At 52.0% G+C, this 17,614-nt stretch overlaps 2 protein-coding genes across 4 annotated transcripts; both read left to right on the top strand.

Annotated features, from left to right (window-relative positions):
* The first annotated feature begins 929 nt into the window (after window positions 1–929).
* AP1M2 (adaptor related protein complex 1 subunit mu 2) lies at window positions 930–13,473 on the top strand. 3 transcript variants are annotated; one of them, XM_013987439.3, is made up of 12 exons: window positions 930–1,011; window positions 2,715–2,871; window positions 3,089–3,156; window positions 5,608–5,738; window positions 5,839–5,986; window positions 6,077–6,203; window positions 6,674–6,816; window positions 6,896–6,967; window positions 9,871–10,029; window positions 10,876–11,001; window positions 11,444–11,519; window positions 13,050–13,473. In XM_013987439.3, the coding sequence occupies exons 1-12, from the start codon at window positions 970–972 to the stop codon at window positions 13,070–13,072; spliced, it is 1,272 nt and encodes a 423-aa protein (XP_013842893.2). In that variant the 5' UTR covers window positions 930–969; the 3' UTR covers window positions 13,073–13,473. The 3 variants fall into 3 exon arrangements, with proteins under 3 accessions (XP_013842893.2, XP_084869081.1, XP_020939449.1); XM_085012955.1 differs by having other exon boundaries at window positions 6,668–6,816; XM_021083790.2 differs by having other exon boundaries at window positions 5,839–6,203.
* A 1,418-nt stretch (window positions 13,474–14,891) lies between these two features.
* CDKN2D (cyclin dependent kinase inhibitor 2D) lies at window positions 14,892–17,329 on the top strand. The gene is made up of 3 exons (XM_005654859.3): window positions 14,892–14,924; window positions 15,197–15,352; window positions 16,378–17,329. Exons 2-3 carry the CDS (start codon window positions 15,212–15,214, stop codon window positions 16,735–16,737), a joined length of 501 nt encoding a protein of 166 aa, XP_005654916.1. The 5' UTR covers window positions 14,892–14,924; window positions 15,197–15,211; the 3' UTR covers window positions 16,738–17,329.
* The last annotated feature ends 285 nt before the right edge of the window (window positions 17,330–17,614 follow it).

The following is a 17,614-nucleotide window of genomic DNA, read 5'->3' as shown; positions in this document are numbered from 1 at the left end:
TGCACACAGAAGTTCTAGGCCAGGGATAGAATCTACACCGCAGGAGTGACAATGCTGGGTCCTCTAGCCACTAGGGCACTAGGGAACTCCCTAAATTTTTTTTAATAAAAGAGTAACATTAGGAATAGTAGTAAAAGCAGCTACATTTGTCCTGTGCAGCATGCAAACCACAGTTTCTGGGAGTTCCCATTGTGGCACAGCAGAAACAAATACGACTAAGAACCATGAGGTTTCGGGTTCGATCCCTGGCCTTGCTCAGTGGGTTAAGGATCCTGCATTGCCGTGAGCTGTGGTATAGGTCGCAGATGCGGCTCAGATCTTATGTTGCTGCGGTTCTGGCGTAGGCCCGGCAGCTGTAGCTCCGATTAGACCCCTAGCTTGGGAAACTCCATATGCCTGTGGCTGCGGCTCTAAAAAAAAAAAAAAAAGCCGCAGTTCCGGGCATGGAGTGGAAGAATTTATCAGCGAGTGAATGAAGACATTAATTAGTAAATATGTAGGGTATTAATTAATTAGGCACACATTGAGCACCCAGCCAGCACTAGTCACTGAGGCCCCAGGCATGAAAAACACAAGTCCCTGCTCTATGGGATGAATACCCGCGTGGTAGTGACAAGAGAAACGAATGAGTGGCTGGGTGGTGGTTGGTTGGATGGTTAGATGGATGAATGGATGGATGAATAGTTTGTTGGCTGGATGGATAGATGGTTGGTCTGAGATCTCCGCCCAGCCCATCGACACTCCAGGATGCAAAGGGAAAGTGAGGCGGGGCAGCTGTCCCAGCCGAAGCTCCGCCCTCGCAGCGTCTTCTCGTCGGCCGACAGCGCCGCTCACCTGGAGACCTCCCCTTTAAGACGCGCTCACCTGGGTCCTCACCTGCGCGCGGGCGCTTCCGCAGGAAGAAGGAAGCGGCGCCACTGTCGCCTCCTGGAGTTCCCTTCCCACCTCCCTAGTCCGCCGGCCGCCACCATGTCCGCCTCCGCTGTCTTCATCCTCGACGTTAAGGGCAAGGTGAGGCTGGGGGCGGGGAGGAGGGGACGGACAGGTGAGGCTCCGCTCTCCCCGACCCAGGGGCGGGCCTCCGGGTCTCGAGGCCCCAGAAAGCTCTGGTGTGTAGGAACACCCCTCCCCCAAGGCCTGGGTGTCCCGCGCTAATCCCACCTTCGCTGTTTACCAGTCGCGTGTCTGAGGCAAGGGGCCTCGCCTCTCTGAGCCTCAGTCTCACTGTCCATGCAAATGGGAATGAATAAGACAGTCCCCACCCAAGAAGAAAGAACACAACCCCATGTCTGTATATTAGTTAGCACAGTTCCCCTGCTGCAAACATTTGGCATTTAATCTGTTGAAATTATTTCTATCATCATCCTCCATATTATTATTTGGGGAGAACAGCACAGGCAGAAGACCCTAATTATCCTTTGAGGCTGCCTTGTCCCTTCTTGGAATCCCCTCCCATTTGTCATGTCATTCAATAGCAATAATAATAGTGGTGGTGAGAGTAATATTCCTGATAATAATATTGAAAGCTAAGGTGTGTGAGGACCTGCTTAGTGCCCGCTGGGTTCTAAAACACTGGACTACATAACCTCCCCAAGTAGGTACTACTATTATTGACTGCTACTGCCTGCCAGACAGAGCATATGAACTAGAAGATGTATATGGGTATAATCATTTTTCTTTTTTTGTTTTTTCTTTATTTTTTTGGCCACGCCCATGGCATGCGGAAATTCCTGGGCCAAGGAATCGAACTCAAGCTACAGCTACAACTGGAGCCACAGCAGTGACAACGGTGGACCCCTAACCTGCTGAGACACTAGGGAACTCTTCTTTCCTTCCTTTCTTCCTTCTTTTCTTTCTCTCTCTCTCTTTCTTTTTTTCTCTCTTCTTTCTTTCCTTTTTTTTCCCTTTATATGGTGTTCCCCTGGGCTAGGGATCAAATCCCAGCAGCAGTTGTGACCTGTGCTGCAGCTTTGGCAACACCAGATCCTTCACCCACCGTGCCAGGCTGGAGATCAAACCTGCATCCCAGGCTGGAGATCAAACCTGCACAGAAACACTCCCAATCCCATTGTGCCATGGTGGGAACTCCTCTCTTTCTTTCCTTTCATCATCTCTACCTTACCTATTTGGTGATAGAAGCCGTGCTTGAGAGCAGGAATTCTAGAGCCAGGATTCAATTCTTGGCTTCCCCACTTACTGTGGAGATGATTCATACCTCAGTTTCCCCATCTGTAAAATGGAAATGATGAGATCACCAACCTCACGCTTGTGGTGACAATGAAATAAATCATCAAACAGGAGTTCCCGTCATGGCTCAGTGGTTCACGAATCTGGCTAGGAACCATGAGGTTGTGGGTTTGATCCCTGGCCTTGCTCAGTGGGTTAAAGATCCAGCATTGCCTTGAGCTTTGATGTAGGTCACAGATACGGCTCGGATCCTGCATTGCTGGCAGCTACAGCTCCAATTGGACCCCTATCCTGGGAACCTCCATATGCCATGGGTGGGGCCCTAGAAAAGACATAAACAAACAAATAAATAAATAAATCCACAAATATCCTGGCATTTTGCAGAAGAGGAAACTGAGGTGCAGAGAGGCAGAGCCTTGCCCACACCCCTTAGCCAGCAAGTGGGCTCAGAGCCTCGTGCTCTGATGCCTCTGGCAGGAATGTCCCTGGATCCCAGAGGTGACCAGCCCTTCTCTGTCCACTCTCAGCCCTTGATCAGCCGCAACTACAAGGGCGACGTGGCCATGAGCGAGATCGAGCACTTCATGCCTTTGCTTATGCAGCGGGAGGAGGAGGGTGCCCTGGCCCCACTGCTGAGCCATGGCCGGGTCCACTTCTTGTGGATCAAATACAGCAACCTCTACTGTATCCAGCCACAGGTGGGTCCCTGGGGGCTTGGGGTGGTGGCAGCTCAGGCCCAGAAAAGGTGGGTCAGCACAGGAGACACACAGCCCATCGTGGCTCAAGCTGGAGGGTGAGGGTGGTTGGGGCAGGGGTGGGGGCTGGGGGTGTGTGTTTCAGGGTCTGTACTCCATTGGAACCCTCCAAAATGGCACCTTTTCCTTAACCTTGCTGCCTGCAGTGGTGGCCACCACCCTGAAGAATGCCAACGCCTCTCTTGTGTACTCCTTCCTGTACAAGACAGTGGAGGTAGGTTCTGGCCTTCCATTGGCTGCCTGGTCTGTCTGTCCACCTGTTTTGTCTGCCTGTTTCAGGATCCATCTCTCCTAGGAAGCTTTCCCTGACCTCCCTGGGGGTGCCCCCATCAACGCCCCATCACTCTGTATTCTCATTAGCTGCTATGGTATCATCTCTCCCTATAGGGCAGGGACCAGGGAGGTTCCTCAGAGGGTATCCTGCTCAAATATGAACCAAGGGGGGAGTTCCCATTATGGCTCAGTGGTAATGAGCCTGACTAGTATCCATGAGGTTGCAGGTTCGATCCCTGGCTTCGCTCAGTGGGTTAAGGTGTAGGTTGCAGACGCATCTCAAATCTGGCATTGCTGTGGCTGTGGCATAAGCCGGCAACTACTGCTCCAATTTGACCTCTATCCTGGGGACTTCCATATGCCTCAGGTATGGCCTTAGAAAAAGGAAAAATAATAATCTGAACTAAAGGGAACTGGGTTCCAAACCCACTCACCAACTTCCTGGCTGTCTGACCTTGAACAAGTCACTTCTCTCTGTGCCTCTATTTTTTTTATTTTTTATTTACTTTTATTTTTATTTAAAAATTTTTTTGCTTTTTTTTTTTTTTTTTTTTTTTGTCTTTTTGCCATTTCTTGAGCCGCTCCCACGGCATATGGAGGTTCCCAGGCTAGGGGTCTAATTGGAGCTGTAGTTGCCAGCCTACTAGAGCCGCGTCTGCGACCTACACCACAGCTCACGGCAACGCTGGATCGTTAACCCACTGAGCAAGGGCAGGGATTGAACCTGCAACCTCATGGTTCCTAGTCGGATTCGTTAACCACTGCGCTACGACAGGAACTCCCTTTTTTTTGCTTTTTTTAGGGCCACACTCACACAGCATATGGAAGTTCCCAGGCTAGGGGTCCAATCAGAGCTACAGCTGCTACACCACAGGCACAGCAACAGCAACACCAGATCCGAGCCACATCTGCAACCTACACCATAGCTCATGGCAACACTGAATCCTTAACCCACTGAGTGAGGCCAGGGATTGAAACCACAACCTCATGATTCCTAGTTGGATACATTTCTACTGCACCATGATGGGAACCTCTGTGCCTCTAAAGTGGGGGTTATATTAAGTCCTGCCTCAGGATGGTTGTACAAATTAATCAAATTCATACCTCTGAAGTACCTAAAACAGTGCTCAGTATACAGTAAGTGCTCAATAAGTGTTATTAGCATTATTGCTAATATCATATCCTCTAATCATATTGTAATTTATTGAACACTTTGAATATACCATTCTTTTTCTTTTTTTTTAGGGCCATACCCACAGCATATGGAGGTTCCCAGGCTAGGGGTCTAATTGGAGCTGTAGCTGCCAGCCTACTCCAGAGCCACAGCAATGCCAGATCCAAGCCACATCTGCGACCTATACCACAGCTCTTGGCAATGCCAGATCCTTAACCCACTGAGCAAGGCCAGGGATCGAACCTGGTAGTTCTTAGGCTAGTGGTCAAATTGGTGTTGCAGTTGCCGTCCTGCAGCACAGCAACAGCAACAGAGGTCTGAGCCATGTCTGTAACCTACACCACAGCTCACAACAACGCTGGCTCTTTAACCCACTGAGTGGGATAGGGATTGACCCCTTGTCCTCAACTTGGATACTAGTTGGGTTTGTTATCACTGAACCACGATGGGAACTCCATTAGCGGGTTCTTTACAGGCTGAGTCACAAACAGGAACTTCTCCCTTATGTGTTTTTATTTTATTTATTTTTTATTTTTTATTTTTATTTTTGTCTTTTTGCCATTTCTTGGGCCACTCCCACGGCATATGGAGGTTCCCAGGCTAGGGGTCAAATTGGAGCTGTAACCGCCAGTCTATGCCAGAGCCACAACAACGCAGGCTCCAAGCCGAGTCTGCAACCTATACCACAGCTCACGGCAACGCCGGATCCTTAACCCACTGAGCGAGGCCAGCGATCGAACTCGCAACCTCATGGTTCCTAGTCAGATTCGTTAACCACTGAGCCACGGCAGGAACTCCTTCCCTTATGTGTTTTATTTTATGCGTTTACAAACCTTATTCTAAGGTGGATCCATTAACATCACCAGACAACACAGGGATCTCTGGTCCATAAAAATCATTCTCAGCCCTTCCAATTCCTCTTCCAGGAAGTCTTCTTGGCTCTCCCTGCCTCTGGGCTCCTGTTTGTGTTGTGTTTTCCTCATCATTGCACCCAACATGTTTAATAATGTTGGTCCCACTACCAGTACATTTCCCACGCCAGACCATTCCATGAGGACAGGGACCCTGTTAGCTTTGTTTCACCATTAATAACCTCGGTATATAGTAGGTGCTCAATAGTTGCTTTTGGGGGGTGGCTAGCTGGATGAGTGGCGACCCAGCCCATTGCAGAGGCTACATCAGCCCCACCTGTGGGTTTCTGTCTCTCCAAATCCCCAGGTATTCTCTGAATACTTCAAGGAGCTGGAGGAGGAGAGTATCAGAGACAACTTTGTTATCATCTACGAGCTGCTAGATGAGCTCATGGACTTTGGCTTCCCCCAGACCACCGACAGCAAAATCCTGCAGGAGTAAGGGGGCCATGGGTCAGCCACAGGGTGTGAGGAAGTCGGGGAGGGCCGGGAAAGTGTCCCTGGGCCCACCTTACTCATCCCCCTGCCCTCCTGCCAGGTACATCACGCAGCAGGGCAACAAGCTGGAGACTGGCAAGTCGCGTGTGCCGCCCACTGTCACCAATGCTGTGTCCTGGCGCTCAGAGGGCATAAAGTACAAGAAGAACGAGGTCTTCATCGATGTCATAGAGTCAGTCAACCTACTGGTGAGCCCCCACACCCAGCCCGCCACAGCCCCGGGCCTTGGGAGGGGGGCCCTAGGTCTGTTGACCCCCCCCCCATGTGTGCCTCTTCAGGTCAACGCCAATGGCAGTGTCCTGCTGAGTGAGATCGTGGGCACCATTAAGCTCAAGGTGTTTCTATCGGGAATGCCTGAGTTGCGGCTGGGCCTCAACGACCGCGTGCTCTTCGAGCTCACTGGCCGTAAGCTTCTGGAAGAGGGTGCATAGGGGAGCCTGAGACCTCACCTCCTTGGGAGACATAACCCAGAGAGCTGCGAATAGCGTTTGCGCGCACTCTGCTGGTCATTTTAAGTACTACAGCAGCTGGTTCTTGGACCACTTAATACTTCTTCATTATTGAGTGCTAGGAGCAAAGACACAGCAGTGAAGGGGAAAAAAAAAAAAACCTGCCCTCCTGGAGCTGACATTCTAGTAGAAGCAGGAGAGGGAATAGCATCATGTTTAACAACTTGACTGCAAGAGCCTGATTCTCTGGGTTCTGATCCTAGCTCTCTGGTCCTCACCAGCTAGGTGACCCTGAGCAAGTTACTCATCCATTCTGCACCTCAGTTTCCTCAGCTGTAAAATGGGTGTGGTCCTAGTGGTAGATGGGGAAGGTAGGGTTAGGGACCAGCTCCAGGGTTGCCCCACTAACTCGGCTCCGAGTTTCAGGGAGCAAGAACAAGTCCGTGGAACTAGAGGATGTGAAGTTCCACCAGTGTGTGCGGCTCTCTCGCTTTGACAATGACCGCACCATCTCCTTCATCCCACCCGATGGTGACTTCGAGCTCATGTCCTACCGACTCAGCACTCAGGTGAGGCAGGGTCAGGGCCATGGCAGGGGGTAAGAATTGACCTGGAGCCTCAAAGAACTCCTACTTCTTCTATCTGTAGGTCAAGCCGCTGATCTGGATTGAATCTGTAATTGAGAAATTCTCCCACAGCCGCGTGGAGATCATGGTCAAGGTGGGCCCTGGGAAATAATTATTCACAATGCTCAATCTGCCCCTCCCATCGCCCTCGTCTCCCACCTTCCTCCCTGCTCCTTCCTTCCAGCCTTGCTAGTCTTCTGGCTGGTTCTCACACATGCCAAGCATGGTCCCCAGCTGTCCTCTCTCCCTGAATCACTCTGCTCCCAGCCCCCCAGATATTCACATGGCTCCTTTCCTCACCTCCTTCAGCTCTTTGCTTAAATGTCACCTCCTCAGAGGAGCCTTCCCTGATTTCTCTGCTTCCCTTCCTTGCTGTTTTTTCTGTATTATCGCCATCTGCCACATGATCTGTTTTACTTATTTGTTTTAATATATGTATATAAACCATAGAGTATGTTTCAATGGTTTAAAGAGTAATAGTAAATCACCCAGTTTATTTGAATGTGCTTGGCTTGACCAGAGCCTCTGAACCCCTACCTGTTCCTCCCCCAGTTACTGCTCCCTCCTTACCCACAGGTAGTCACCATTTTGAATTTCATGTAAATTATTTCTTTGTTTTTCTTTGTAATTTTGCCACCCATATTTGTAACCGTAAAGATTTCATTCTGCTGATTTCTAGTGTTTATATCCATGGACTCAAGCTACATGACTTTTTTTTTCTTTTGGCTGCCCCCGTGGCATGCAGAAGTTCCCAGGCCAGGGATTGAACTCACACCACAGCAGTGACCCAAGGCACAGCTGTGACAACACCAGATCCCTAACCTGCTGAGCCACCAGGGAATTCTGTAATGTTGGTTTTTTTTTTTCCTTTTTTTTTTTTTTTAGGGCTGCACCTGAAGCGTATGGAAGTTCCCAGGCTAGGGGTTGAATCAGAGCTGTAGCTGCTGGCCTACACCACAGCCACAGCAACGTCAGATCTGAGCCTTGTCTGCAACCTACACTGCAGCTCACAGCAACACTGGATCCTTAACCCACTGAGCGGGGTCAGGGATTGAACCTGCATCCTCATGAATACTAGTCAGGTTCATTAACTGCTGAGTCAATGACTGGAACTCCAGGACACAGAATTCTTGTGTTAAAAAGCTTGTCCCGGGAGTTCCCGTCATGGCGCAGTGGTTAACGAATCTGACTAGGAACCATGAGGTTGCGGGTTCAGTCCCTGCCCTTGCTCAGTGGGTTAACAATCCGGCGTTGCCGTGAGCTGTGGTGTAGGTTGCAGATGCGGCTCGGATCCCGCGTTGCTGTGGCTCTGGCGTAGGCCGGTGGCTACAGCTCCGATTCAACCCCTAGCCTGGGAACCTCCATACGCCGCGGGAGCGGCCCAAGAAATAGCAACAACAACAACAAAAAGACAAAAAGACAAAAAAAAAAAAAAAAAAAAAAAGCTTGTCCCGGAGTTCCTGTTGTGGCTCAGTGGTTAATGAATCTGACTAGGAACCTTGAGGTTGCGGGTTCAATCCCTGGCCTTGCTCAGTGGGTTATGGGTCTGGCATTGCCATGAGCTGTGGTGTAGGTTACAGATGCAGCTCAGATATGGTGTTGGCTGTGGCTGTGGCGTAGGCTGGCAACTACAGCTCTGACTAGATCTCTAGCCTGGGAACCTCCATATGCCATGGGTATGGCCCTGAAAAGACAAAAAAATAAAAATAAAAATAAAAAAAAGCTCGTCCCATGTCACACAAATCTAAATCTAGATCTAATGTTGTAACTTGCTTATTCGTCTTGGGATTGTTTTTTGGTGTTTTGTTGTTTTTTGTCCACTCCTGTGGCATGTGGGAGCTCCCGGGCCAGGAACTGAACCTGTGCCATAGAAATGACCTGAGACCCAGCAGTGACAAATTTGGATCCTTAACCCATTCAGCCACCAGGAAACTCCACTTTGTAAGGAGAGCATGTGAGGCCTGAGAATACAGGCTCAGGTCAAATTTCTGCTGTGCCAGTTACCAGCTATGTGATTTGGGCAAAGTGCTCTTTCTCTCTGTCTCCTCATCCATAAAATGGACTTCAGGAATGGATCCTACTTTAGAGAATTAATGAAAGAGTTGAGTGCTTGGCACAGGGCCCAGAATGAGGTAAGGGCTCAGTAAATGCCAGCTTTCCAGTGAAAACTGAAGGGCTGAGGGACCCATCCAGACCTTGCAGTCAGAAGTTTCAGCTGTGCATCTTGGTCAGAAGCCTTCATTTTCTCATCTGTGAAGTGTGCTGAGAGCAGAGCCTGCACTAAGGGCTGCTCAAATGAAGGATCATTTTGAACCCACGCAAAGTGTTTGGACACTTTCCAAATGGAAGGCCAAGAGCAGGGCCTCTCTGGAGTTCCTTTTGTGGCTCAGTGGGTTAAGAACCTGACTAGTATCCATTAGGATGAAGTTTCAATGCTTGGCCTCGCTCAGTGCATTAAAGATACTGAATTGTTGTGGCTGTGGTGTAGGCCAGCAGCTGCAGCTCTGATTCAGCCCCTAGCCTGGGAACTTCCCTATGCCCCAAGTATAGCCCTAAAAAGAATCCCCCTTGAGGATGCAGGTTCAATCCTTGGCCATACTTAGTGGGTTAAGGATTTGGTGTTGCTGCGAGCAGCAGTATGGGTTACAGATGTGGCTCGGACATAGTGTTGCTGTGGTTGGGGCGTAGCCTGGCAGCTGCAGCTCTGATTGGACCCCTAGCCTGGGAATGTCCATATGCTATACCTTCGGTCCTTAAAAAAAAAAAAAAAAAATAGGAGGAGGGCCTCTAGAGTCTCTTGTGGGTGTGGAGCCCAGCTCTGCCACTTTGTTGGCTGTGCACTTCCAGGCCAATGCCTTAACTTCTCTGTTTCCTCATCTGGAAAATGGACAGGATCATGGTCCCCACTTCAGGTTGTGGAAGGCTCTCGGTAAGATGGCGTGGAAAGGGCTTGGTGAATATCTGCATGAGTGAATTCTTCACTCTCTTCACTGATAGGCCAAGGGGCAGTTTAAGAAGCAGTCGGTGGCCAACAGTGTGGAGATATCTGTGCCTGTTCCCAGCGATGCTGACTCCCCACGCTTCAAAACCAGTGTGGGCAGTGCCAAGTACGTGCCAGAGAAGAATGTCGTTATCTGGAGCATCAAGTCATTCCCGGTGAGTCCCGGGCACTGTTGGGGTTGGGGGGAAATCCGGGGGCCTGGCCCCTGCTGCTTGTGACTGAGGCAAAGAATAAAGCAGAGCGCCACATGTGCGAAAAGGTGGAAACCAGGCCAGTCTGGTGGTTAAGCTCTCCCATCTCAAGTCTTAAGGAAACCAGCCCTGGGTTCAGATTGCTCACGCTTGGCTCTCTGAGCTAGATGGCCTTGGGAGACCCATTTCCTCTCATGGAACGTCAGTTTGCCCATCTGTGAAAGAGGCAGGATGTTGTTATGGTCCCCGCCCCTTCACCCCACTCCCACCCCAGGTCCTGGGGCTGCTAGAAGATTTGGTCTGTCTCTGTGATCTGGAGAGGTTCCCTGGGGCCTGGAAAATGGGAGGTGATAATTAGAAGGCCTTCCACCTGGAGTTCCCATTGTGGCTCAGTGGATTAAGACCTGACATAGTGTCTGTGAGGATACAGGTTCAATCCGTGGCCTTGCTCAGTTGGTTAAAGATCTGGTGTTGCTGCAACCTATGGTGTAGGTCACGGATGCAGCTCAGATCTGGTGTTGCCCTGGCTGTGGCATGAGTCTCAGCCACAGCTCTGACTCACCTGCTAGCCTGGGAACTTCCATATGCTGCAGGTGTAGCCAAAAAAGTAAAATGAAAAAAAAAAAAAAAGAAGGCCCTTGACCAGCCTTTGCAGTCAGAAGCTTGGCTATGAGTCTCGGGCCAGGAGGCCTTGACTTTCTGGTCTGCAAAATGGGCTGAGAGCCAAGCCTGCCCTGGGGGCTGCTGTGAAGATGTTCTAGGGTATGGAGGGGTCCCCTCAGTGTGTCTGATACCCCCATATGCCCTCAGGGAGGCAAGGAGTACCTGATGCGTGCCCACTTTGGCCTCCCCAGCGTGGAGAAGGAGGAAGTGGAGGGCCGGCCCCCCATCGGGGTCAAGTTTGAGATTCCCTACTTCACTGTCTCCGGGATCCAGGTGAAGGGAGTGGGCAAGGGGGGGGCTCCTCTCCTTGACCTCTGTGGGATCCCTTCTCTCCCATCTCTCGGCTTGGCCTTCCCTGGCCTGAGTCATCTCTCCTTTGCCATCAGCCTTATCTTTTCCTACAACAGTGTTACCTTTTCTGCTCTCAGCCTGGGTCCCTCCCCCTTTCGCTTTGCCCTGTGCCATTCCCTTGTACGGTGCCATCTTTCCCATTGTCCTGGACCACTTCCCCCCTCCCCACCCCACACTGCCCTTGCCACATTTTTGCCCTGAGCCATGTGACGTCATTACTCCCAGCCTATGCGTTCTTTTTTTTTAAATTATGGTTGATGGTCTATGCTCTCTTGTTCCCCCAAGTTATATATATATATATCCCCTTGGTCCCATTGGCTCTCTCCTCCTATAGCCTGAGCCACCTCTTTTCATCTCCTTGCAGGTCCGATATATGAAGATCATCGAGAAGAGTGGTTATCAGGCCCTGCCCTGGGTCCGCTATATTACCCAGAGTGGCGGTAAGGCAGCCTGGCTTCCTGGCATGATGGGGACAAGGAGATGAAGGGGATGGTCTTGGGGCTTTGATACATTCTGTCTCAGAGGGTGCCAGACCTCAAAAGGCTTGGCTACAGGTCTACCCCATCTTTGTCAGTGTGCCACCCTTGGCCTCAGTTTGCCTGTCTTTATTTTATTTTTTGCTTTTTAGGGCCGCACCCGCAGCATATAGAGGTCCCCAGGCTAGGGGTCAAATTAGAGCTACAGTTGCCGGCCTATGCCACAGCCACAGCCACATAGGATCTGAGCTTCATCTGCGACCTACACCACAGCTCATGGCAATGCCAGATCCTTAACCCACTGAGTGAGGCCAGGGATCAAACCCATAACCTAATGGTCCCTAGTCAGATTCATTTCCACTGCGCCACGAGGGGAACTCCTGCCTGTCTTTAAAATGGGGACAGGGAGTTCCCTTGTAGCTTAGTGGGTTAAGTATCCAGTGTTATCATTGCTGTGGCTCTGGTTATAGTTGTGACGCAAGTTCAATCCCTGGCCTAGGAACTTCTGCATGCCACAGGCATGGCCAAAAAAATTTTTTTTTTTTTTTTTTTGTCTTTTGTCTTTTTGTTGTTGTTGTTGCTATTTCTTGGGCCGCTCCCATGGCATATGGAGGTTCCCAGGCTAGGGGTTGAATCGGAGCTGTAGCCACCGGCCTACGCCAGAGCCACAGCAACGCGGGATCCGAGCCACGTCTGCAACCTACACCACAGCTCACGGCAACGCCAGATCCTTAACCCACTGAGCGAGGGCAGGGACCGAACCCGCAACCTCATGGTTCCTAGTCGGATTCGTTAACCACTGCGCCACGACGGGAACTCCAACCAAAAAAATTTTTAAAAAATGGGTTAAGGGTCCAGCATTGTTGCTGCAGCTGTGGCTTAGGTCACAACTGTGGCTCAGACCTGATCCCTAGCCTGGGAACTCCATATGCCGCTGGGCAGCCAAAAAAGAAAAAAAAAAAAAAAAAACGGGGCGGGGGATTTGCCATTTCTAGGGTTGTGATGATAGGTTTTGGATGAGGAGCTGAACACATAGCAGTGCCATGTACTGCCTGGAAACAGGCTTGTTGCTGTGGTTACTGTCCCTGTCCCTTTTTTTTTTTTAGGACTGTACTGAGGCGTATAGAGGTTCCCGGGCTAGGGGTCAGATTGGAGCTGTAGCTGCCAGCCTACACCACAGCCACAGCAACTCATGATCTGAGCCACATCTGTGACCTACACCCCAGCTCATGGCAATGCCGGATCCTTAACCCAATGAGCGAGGCCAGGGATTGAACCTGCATCCTCATGTATCCTAGTTGGGTTCATTACTGCTAAGCCATGATGGGAACTCCTGGTTACTGTTCCTGTGTTTGAGCCCATCCTTAGCCTTGTTAAATATGCAGCTAATCATGAATAGTGGGGAAGGGGATGGATTTCAGGATGGGTGGGGGGCTGTCTTTCTGCCTTCTTTCCCTAGTTCTGAGATGGTCCCCACTCATTGTTTCCCTGCAGATTATCAACTTCGTACCAGTTAGAAGGGAGAAGAGGTGGGGGCTTGACCATGGGCCACCCTCTCCCCAGGCCCCCGACTGAAGACTCTATAGAGAGAGGGAGGCACGATGGCGTGCATGTCTGTGTGTGAGGGCAGCGTCTGAATTGGCAGTTTCCTGCTCTCAGCACCAGGATCGCTCCCAGCCTTTTCTTTTACACATAGGCTGGGCGGGGTGGTTTCCCTGTCTCCAGGCTCCTGCCCCTCCCCACCTCCAATTTTATATGAAGAAATAGAAGAGGGGCTTGAAGTCCCCCTCGTGAGTGCCTTCTTGCAGTGACCTGCCTTAGGAGGTGGGGGGAGGGTGCCCCTCCTCCACAGTTGCTGAGCCCAGAGGCCCTGCTGACCCATTCTGAGTTTTAGGATGGCATTAAAAAAATTAATCTAGCTGCTGTGTATGTGCTTTTTGGCTGGGGGCTGGGGATGCCAGCCATGTACCTGAAGTGCTGGGATAAGAGTAGGTAACACATATCCATTTCTCAGCCCCGGTCATTGCTCATCTAGGCCCTCTCTGTTGCCTCCGTCCACTTTGGTCCCCTGGCTCAGGGCTCCCCTCCCCGACGAGAGCCAGTTCCCCTCATCGCCGCCAGAGGGCACCTGTTAACTCCTAAATCAGATCGTGGGTCCTGTGCGCAGAACCCTCCCAGGGTTCCATTCTTTTTAAAAAGTAAAAGTCAAGTGCTTACCGCAGCCCACAAGACCAAAGTGCATTATCCCTCCCTCCCACTCTCTCCCTCTATACCTCACTCTTCCTGTACTTACTGGGCACTCTCTCACCTCAGGGCCTTCGCATCTGTAGCGCCTCCACCTGGCGTATTTTTCCCCAGAAATCCACATGGCTTTTTCCCTTAATTTTCAGGTCAAACCAAATGTTACCTCCTCAGGGTGGCCCTTTCTGACCTCTCAATTTCAAAGGCCTTCCTTTCCCAAAAAAGGAATTACTTAATGCCGTTTTATCAGTATACTCTGAAAATATTTAATTTTCGATTTATCCAGCCCTAAACGGTCGGCGTCCTGAAGCAGGAAGTACTCGGCTTGCTCTCCACTTCGGCACCTATTATACAGTAGGTGCTCAGTAAATGTTTGAAGGCCTCTATTGAGAGCCTCCGACCGCGACTTTTGCCTCGCTCCTCATCCACGTTGCAGCTGTAGCGTGAAATTTCCTCCACGCCCTTGAACTTGAATGCGATTCCTTCCTCATCCATTCCATTTCCACGTTGTTTTCTTCACGCTGCTTACCGCTAAATTTATGTGCTTGAATGTACGCTCCCCAACGCGAGGAAGGGTTCCTGCACAGAGTAAATTAATTAAATAAAGCGCTCAGCGTACAATAAGAGCTAATAAATACTTAATCTTGTAATTGAACGGGAGAATCCCGAACTGGGCGGCCCCAGCCCTGCTTTCCTTCCCCCGAAGGTGCCGAGGCCCTGGAGCAGCCCGCGCTACCCTACCCTGACCTTTAATCCCCCGGGTCAGTTAAACAGGCCCTCTTTCCCGCCCGCCCGGCGCGTTTGAAAAACTGAAAACCCCGCCATTGCCGGCGGTTCACCGGTCGCCGAAGCTCGCCCAATCAGCAACGGCTCCGCCCCCTCTGGAGCGCAAAGCCCCCCTGACGACGCGTGGCCATTGGCTGTGCTGGCCGCGAGGGCGGGACACTACAGGGTCGCGAGCCGGGCAATGCTGCTGGGCTACAACGTAGCAAGTTCATAAGAAAACAAATCCGCGGCGCTCGGGGGCGGGGCCCCGAGCGTGGTGGCTCCGCCCCCTGGCGGCCGGCTCGGCTACTGCGGCCGCGGAGTCGGTTCAGAACAGACCCCGCCCGTCGAGGAGGAGGGAGGGTGAGTTGGGGGAGACCCGGCCCCTAAGGGGCGGGCGCCGGCAGGCCCCTGTGGGCAGCGGAGGGTTGGGCCGGGCTCTCAACCCCTCGCTACCCACCGGCTGACAGGGGGAGGAGCCAGCTGGGAGGGCGGGGGTCGCGTCGGAGCCCCGGACTAGCGAGTGGGACCGGGATCCTAGCGCAGGCCGGGGACGCGACTGGAAGGCTGTTAGGGCCATCGCCGCTGGGCTCCCCCGCACTGACCGCACCGGGGTGGGGCGAGGGGCTTCGCAGGCCGCCAGTATCGATATGCTGCTAGAGGAGGTCTGCGCCGGCGACCGGCTGAGCGGAGCGGCGGCCCGGGGCGACGTGCAGGAGGTGCGCCGCCTTCTGCACCGCGAACTGGTGCACCCCGACGTCCTGAACCGCTTTGGCAAGACGGCGCTGCAGGTGAGGCCCGGCCGGCCCCGCAGCGAGGGCGAGGCGGGGAGTGGGCCGAGGACCGAGACCCCAGACCCCTTCCCTCTCGTCTCCTGTCCCCGGTGGCCAACTGGGGTCTGTTCCTTCATCTCTGGGCTGACTTTGCTCCCTGATGTCCCCTTTCTTAGGTGGGTGGTGGATGGGGTTAGGTTGGGGGAGGGGAAGGCTTTCCATCTTTGGAGAATTCCTTGTTCTCTGATTGCGGAGGATTCAGTTTCCCAGGAGAAGTTCTTATTCCTTGGGTAAGGGTTCAGCTTCTTTGAATCCCGGTTTCATGGGGACAGCTTCGGTTTCTTGGAGCTTCCATGGAGGATCCGATCTCTGGAAGGAGGGATTCATGTTTCCAGGGCGTCCCCATCATCTGGGGTGGGGGAGGTAGTTTCTCTGAGAGGTATCCAGCTTCGGGTGGGGGTGTCTCCCTGAGGTCTCCATTCCCTGGGGATTTTCATATTGGTATATTATGGGGGAGGATCCCAATAAGGGAGTACATGGGAATCCCTATTCCCTTGGCATTTACAAAATAGGAATCCCATTTTTTGAAGGGGTCAGGTACCTTGTGGAGCATCCCCATTATTTGGGAGGGGGACATTCCTTGGAGAAGGAGTTTCAAATTCCCTGGGCCTCTCCTTTCCCTTGATGGGGGTGTTCTCATCCTCTGCGGGTCTGTTTCCTGGTGGGGGTTTCATATTTCCTGATGATTTCCCATATGTGGAGAGAAGTGTCTCAGGTTCCTTGGGGGAGGGTCTTAGGTTCCTTGAAAGTTTCCTTGGGGGCTCTTCCCTAGGGGATGTATTATCCTGGGGGTGATCAGTTTTTTGAGGGTTCTTGTTCTCAGGAGATCTTGTTCTGCCTGGGAGCTTATATTCCCCCAAATTTCTCATTCTCTAGAGGACCTTGTCTCTGGCATTCTCTACTCCTGAATGACCCTTTTCTCCAGTCCCCCATTTTCCTGGGCCTCCTCCTTTGAGGACCCCCTGACCCTCTGCCCCCAACAGGTCATGATGTTTGGCAGCCCCACCATCGCCCAGGAGCTCCTGAAACAAGGTGCCAGCCCCAATGTCCAGGATGCTTCCGGCACCACTCCGGCCCACGATGCAGCCCGTACTGGATTCCTTGACACCCTGAAAGTGTTGGTAGAGCACGGCGCTGATGTCAATGCACCTGATGGCACCGGGGCACTCCCCATTCATCTGGCTGTGAGAGAGGGCCACACCTCTGTGGTCAGCTTCCTGGCTGCTGAATCTGATCTCCATCACAGGGACGCCAGGGGGCTTACACCCCTGGAGCTGGCAAGGGGGAGAGGTGCTCAGGATCTCATGGACATACTACAGCGGCACACAGTGGCACCACTGTGACCTGGGGCCACCCAGTCCAGCAACAGGACCCGGCTGGGTTCTGTGTCAGAAGAGAAGGGAAGAAACACTTTCTCCCTTAGCTCCTCCTGCCCACTGCCGAGGGGCACAAGTTTGTGGCTTGTTGGTGTTGATTTCTGGGGTGTGTGTGTTTGAGGTGCATTTCTCATTTTTTTTCCTCTCACCCCTTTTGGTGTATTGGGCAGAGAAGGGCTCCTGCAGGCAACAGCCACCTAAACGGTTCAGTTTCCTCCACCCCCCAGACTGCTGGGACTACAGACAAGTCCCAAGGGCAGAGCGTTTAAAGCCCTAGCTCCAGAGTGAGGTCATTCCTTCCAAGGCTCCTGGAACCTGTCGACCTTGGCCAGCTATACCCAGAGCTAGACCTCAAGTGTGCACACTGCTTTCGGGCATGGGGGAGGGGGGTGTTCCAAATCAGTAAAAGGGTAGTATGAGTTCATTCATATTTTGTTTAAAAGCTTGTTTTCCAGTCCCTTGTACAGCGTTAACACATTCTATTTATTAAGCTTTATGGAAAAAATTGTTGTGTGTGTAATTTAATGTTTTTACCCATTAAATTAAGACTTGTGCATGATCATAGCGCCAGTGGCTTCTGATTTTTGAGGCTGCGATGGAGAGTCGTGCATTCAGGATGTTTGTGGGGGTGGGCACCCAGGTCGCGGATCGTGGGTCCTTTGGCGGAGGGGCGAGAGTGGTAATTCCCAGGGCGCAAGGGGTGAGTGAGCTGGGTGGGGCAGCGGTTTGCGCTGTCGGAACGGAAGGGAGGCAGGAAACCGCGAGTGGAGAAAGGGCCCCCAGATGTCAGCTGGGTGCCGGGAGCCCTGGGGGTGGGGGAGTGGGGTGGGCGGTGGCCGTAGCC

The sequence above is a fragment of the Sus scrofa genome, chromosome 2 (genome assembly GCF_054392235.1).
Source record: "Sus scrofa isolate SSC_HxYL_T2T_F1_AM1 chromosome 2, Sscrofa_HxYL_maternal_Yorkshire_Landrace_v2.0, whole genome shotgun sequence".
Taxonomy (NCBI): Eukaryota; Metazoa; Chordata; class Mammalia; order Artiodactyla; family Suidae; genus Sus; species Sus scrofa.
Note: the sequence above shows the minus strand (reverse complement) of the source record. Positions and strands in the feature narration are given on the sequence as shown.